Source organism: Lactuca saligna, chromosome 4 (genome assembly GCF_052625555.1).
Source record: "Lactuca saligna cultivar CGN05327 chromosome 4, ASM5262555v1, whole genome shotgun sequence".
Lineage (NCBI taxonomy): Eukaryota > Viridiplantae > Streptophyta > Magnoliopsida > Asterales > Asteraceae > Lactuca > Lactuca saligna.
The window spans coordinates 272,302,504-272,307,508 of record NC_136420.1 but is presented as its reverse complement, the minus strand read 5'-3'; the positions used below and the strand labels follow the sequence as shown (position 1 = coordinate 272,307,508).

Here is a 5,005-nt window from a genome sequence, read left to right as displayed (position 1 = left end):
AAGGTAATGAACCTTTATGTTTTGTGCTGATTTAGTCACTTAACTTTTGATTTGTTCATATTTAGTCACCTAACTTTTAAAACTGTGCTTATTTAGTCACTAAACTTTTAGATTTTTTTCAAAAGTTTTGCGACTAAACGAGCACAATTTTAAAAGTTAGGTGATTAAATGAGCTTAAATCTAAAAATTAAGTGACTAAATGAGTACAAAATTAAAAGTTTGATGACCTTTTAAAACTTAAAAAGAGTTAAGTGATTAAATGAACACAAAACCAAAAGTTAAATGACCAAAAATGACCTAAACCCTATTAATAATAACAAAAAGTTTATTACTTTGTCCATATACTATGTTCCATTTGCTTATCATTTCATTCTATAATACAAAAAAAGACCAATCACCCTTTTTTATTCCACAATCTTAAGCAACTTTGCTTACTTTTTTTCTTAATTATTTTAGAATACGGTGATGGTGGGTTTGTGTCTTCGTTGGCAAAACAAATTATTTTTCCTTATTATTTATAATTAATGATACTTAAACCTAAATAAAATATTTGAATCCAAATTAAAAAATTCATAAAGAATGTTTTTTTCTTGATAATATTATGTTGGGTGCTACTCATACAAAATCCAATTTAGGGGTCCACTCCACACATGTATTTTTATAACAAGATTTAACCAATAATCAACCCCATCTTCGTTGGCACAACAAAACACAAACGAGCAGCATTTAGAATTCAGAGAGAGAGAGAGAGAGAGAGAGAGTTCATCTCCACCACCCATAGAACGCTTCAAGGGCATTGTTTTCCGGCTAAAATAAGGTAATCTCTTTCTAGATGTTGATCGATCTCCAGTTAATTCGTTCACCCCCTTTCTTTAGGGTTTTCTGCTCCCCACATTTCTTGTTTCACGTTTGTCTCAACAAAGTCTTTACTCCTGTTTTTCGATTTCCCCCTTTTTCATTTCCATTTCTCTAGGGTTTGTTTGTTTCGTAATGTTATCTGAACAAACGTCGACGCGATTCTTGTTTGTAGCTAAACAACCGTGAATTTGTCAGAGTGATCGGAAGAGGAAAATAGAAGATAGAAGAAGAAGAAGAAGAAGAAGAAGAAGAAGAAGAAGAAGAAGAAAAACGAACAACGGGGTTTCTTGACCTGGTGTGTTAGTCCGTGATCAGGTCTTCTGAGCGAAGAGAAGATCTGAGGCTCAATTGAAGAAATATGAGCGCTTCTAGATTCATAAAGTGCGTCACAGTCGGTGATGGCGCTGTCGGGAAGACCTGTCTCTTGATTTCCTACACCAGTAACACCTTCCCCACGGTAATCATCTCTTCATCAACCGCCTTCAGTTTCTGTTCATTTTTTGAATTTCGTCTGAAGTTTTAGACGATGAAGAACGAAGAATCTATCTATCTGTTCTAATGTTGTTTTATGTTTAGGTGAACAACAAACCAGAATTCACTCAATTTACTAATCTCCTTCTTTCCCAATTTCAAATTCACCATGATTGACATTTTCAATTTGTACGAAGGAATTTGTTTATATCCATCTACAGATCGAGGAAAATCAATTATCCTCAATTATCATTGCATCCACAATCATGGATTCATCTCTCATGATTCTCATCACACGAATTATGACAAAAATCTAGATTATCGAATACTTGTTTATGTTTTTGTTGAATACGACATCCAATAGTATCTTTATACATTCAAATTGAATCCCAATTTTTGTTTCTTGTTCGTGTTATAAACAGGATTACGTCCCAACTGTATTTGATAATTTCAGTGCCAATGTCGTTGTCAATGGTGCCACTGTGAATCTTGGCTTGTGGGATACTGCTGGTAAACTTATGAAATCTTTATAAACAATTAACAATTACTCAACTTTATATATACATATATATATTTTTATTTTTATTAATTAATATATAAATGATGAAAAATTGAAATTCTGTGAACAGGACAGGAGGATTACAACAGATTAAGACCATTGAGTTATCGTGGGGCTGATGTTTTCATTTTGGCATTTTCCCTCATCAGCAAAGCCAGCTATGAAAATGTTTCCAAAAAGGTAACAATTTTGGCATTTTAAAAAAAAAAAAACATTTGATAAATGTCTTGAATTAAATGGAGTTTTTTTTTTTTTTTTTTTTTTTTTTTTTTTTTTTTTTTTCAATTCTCAGTGGATTCCAGAGTTGAAGCATTATGCCCCTGGTGTCCCGATTGTTCTTGTTGGGACAAAACTCGGTGAGTTAATGAATAAATTAATGTCTAAATGTGAGTAAATGACCATATTACCCTTGCTATATAGATCTTCGGGATGATAAGCAGTTCTTCGTAGACCACCCTGGTGCAACCCCCATAACTAATGCTCAGGTAAAGGTTATCACTCCATAAACTTTATGATATATGCAAGAAATAGCAATCTACTTTAAGGGTAAATTGGTCTTTTCATAAAAAATAGCAGCTGAAAAGTTAGTTTTAACCTCAGAAGGACCATTTCAAAACCATAGGGACCAGTGGCGTGACTTTTTCCATAGTTGTCCTCAAAGTGCGATATTTTGTAAACTACAGGGACCAATTATGAAAATTTGTCTAAATTATGATACAGAAGTATACAAAAGTACATTGCTATTTCTATATTGCTAATTTAAGTTCCTTTTTCCAATATTTTTGAACTTATTATAGGGAGAAGAGCTAAAGAAGACAATTGGAGCACCTGAATATATTGAATGTAGTTCAAAAACACAGGAGGCATGTATAATTTTTCCATATTAAAAATATAGAAATTTAGTGTTTCTTTATTATAAAAAATATGTTTTTTTTTTTTTTTTTTTTAAATTTGGCAGAATGTGAAGGGAGTTTTTGATGCTGCGATAAAAGTCGTTCTTGCCCCTCCAAAGTCAAAGAAAAAGAAGAAAGCGGGTCAAAAGGCTTGCTCTATATTATGATTGGATGTGAGGTCAATGGAGAGAAGACCTAGCTATGTTTTTTTTTTTTTTTTTTTTTTACCTTTTTGCCCCTCTTTTCTCGCTCTTTCAAAGGAAGTCATCGAGGCTAACAAAGTCAAAAGAAAATTGTTATGGATGGATTCATTTCTGAATTCTCATATATTCATTAATTTGTATTTGATCTTTTTGATTCTTGGAGATGCTCTTTATGTACTAATCTTGTAGTTGGCCTAAATGATATGCTTGTTATCATCTTCTTTATGCATTTACTTTGATGATTTGTTCACATGGGTGTTTGTTTGTTATTCTTTTGTGGTGATTTTAGTTGTAATATTTTAATTGTGATTTGAGCGATTATTCTTATTCCCTCAACCATTACATGTTGTGTTGATGAAGTCGTCTTATCGTTTTCAACTCTTTTGATGTTGAATTAGTGGAGAATGAAGATGTAGACAAATATATTCTCACTTTTGCGTTTTAATTAATAAGAATAGATAAGGGAATCTCCACAAAAATTCAACTTATTGTTGATGGTAAAAATAACATTATCATTATAAAAGCTTATGAGGATTAACAATTACAAATTCTAAAACCATTGACGACACTATGAGGGTGTTTGGGATTTATCTGAAAACAACTAATTGACTTAATGACTTTTTGAAAAGTCAATTAGTTAGAAAAAGTTTTAAGACATTCCGCAATACCAACGACGAAAGGGCTTGTGGTCTATGTGGGCACGAGCATTGTCAGTACGCACCACTCCAACCATTCGTTGTCAGGCATTTTAATGGTCTCCGTGTTGCGTTCGACAATTGATCAGGACCAATGAAACATTACTTCCCTTTTAGTCGTTCAATGGTCAAAAATTGAATTTATTAATTTTTTCTAAATATATAAACCTTAGCTATATAAACACTAAATTTGCACAAACCTTTTTACATTCAAACCATATACTCTCTTAAAAACATATTTAAGGATTTCTTAAAAAATTTCGATTCCAATGACATGGGAGAATTCATCTCGACGTTCTTTAGTGTTGTGCAATACATACATGATGAAGAAAATTTGTCTGTTTTGAATTCAAGAGCGGTTGTCAATCGAGATCGTCATTCCGCACATGACTTACTGGTACGTGATTACTTTGCTGATAATTGTTTTTTTTTAATGATGACTCCTTCATGCGTCTTTTCCGTCTAAATAACGTTGCATTTTTACGTATTAATGTTTTAGAGACTTGTTATGATTATTTTTTAACAAAAACTCGATGCTAGAGGAAGAATGAGTTTTAGTAGTATACAAAAATGTGTGGATGCACTTGGATATTTTGGATACATTATAGCCTTTAATGCATCCGACGGGTATTTGAAAGTATCCGAGATGACGACAATTTTATTGTGTAGATTGGTTTTGTGCATGTGTGTATGAAGTTTTTCACCAAAAATATTTGCGTAAACATACTACAAATGATATTTAGAAATTATATTTGGTTCATGAAGAGATGCATGGATTTCCGGGAATGATTGGCAACCTTGATTGTATGCATGTTGCATGGGAAAATGTTTCAAATGTGTGGCACTGTTAATTTACTCGAGGTGATATCAGTGAGTGGTAACACTCGATTCAGGTATCCTTTATTTCTTAACATTGTAAGGTTTTGGACTAGAACTCGACGAGTTGGAGAGCTCCAAGTCGTCGTGTAGGGATCGTTTTGGGACGCGGGATTAAGAGCCTACTCGACGAGTTCGTAGGTCCCAACTCGACGAGTAGACACTGGAAAGGAAAACCCTATTTTTTCAGGGTTTGCACCCTATTTGAAGGCTTTAAACCGCATGGTAGCCTCTCACATCGTCCTCTCAGTCCATAGAAACCCTAAACCGTATCTCATCTCCCATTTTTCATTGTGTGTGAGTTAAAAGAGTGTGTTTCCTTTGAGTTTCTTGAAGGAGTTGAAGCTGGTGGTGCATAGTTGAAGAGAAGAGCTTTAGATCTGAGGATTTCTCTATTGTGGCAGCTATATTAAGGTATAAAGCCGATACCTTGTCTATTCATTTACAAGA

At 33.3% G+C, this 5,005-nt stretch overlaps 1 protein-coding gene across 3 annotated transcripts; it reads left to right on the top strand.

The window, feature by feature from the left end:
- Positions 1–678: 678 nt before the first annotated feature.
- On the top strand, positions 679–3,200 carry LOC145043626 (rac-like GTP-binding protein ARAC1). Of its 3 annotated transcripts, none has more exons than XM_078992334.1 (8): positions 679–817; positions 1,054–1,315; positions 1,752–1,839; positions 1,959–2,068; positions 2,181–2,244; positions 2,309–2,373; positions 2,686–2,751; positions 2,847–3,200. In XM_078992334.1, the coding sequence occupies exons 2-8, from the start codon at positions 1,217–1,219 to the stop codon at positions 2,946–2,948; spliced, it is 594 nt and encodes a 197-aa protein (XP_078848460.1). In that variant the 5' UTR covers positions 679–817; positions 1,054–1,216; the 3' UTR covers positions 2,949–3,200. The 3 variants fall into 3 exon arrangements, with proteins under 3 accessions (XP_078848460.1, XP_078848458.1, XP_078848459.1); XM_078992332.1 differs by having other exon boundaries at positions 1,031–1,315; XM_078992333.1 differs by having other exon boundaries at positions 974–1,315.
- Positions 3,201–5,005: the final 1,805 nt, after the last annotated feature.

Bases quoted from the DNA above. Each gene is read 5' to 3' on its own strand.
- LOC145043626 (XM_078992334.1), top strand. From the start codon at position 1,217: ATGAGCGCTTCTAGATTCATAAAGTGCGTCACAGTCGGTGATGGCGCT. The intron at 2,245-2,308 runs GTGAGTTAATGA...CTTGCTATATAG, and splicing joins TCTTGTTGGGACAAAACTCG to ATCTTCGGGATGATAAGCAG. The intron at 2,374-2,685 runs GTAAAGGTTATC...AACTTATTATAG, and splicing joins CCCCCATAACTAATGCTCAG to GGAGAAGAGCTAAAGAAGAC.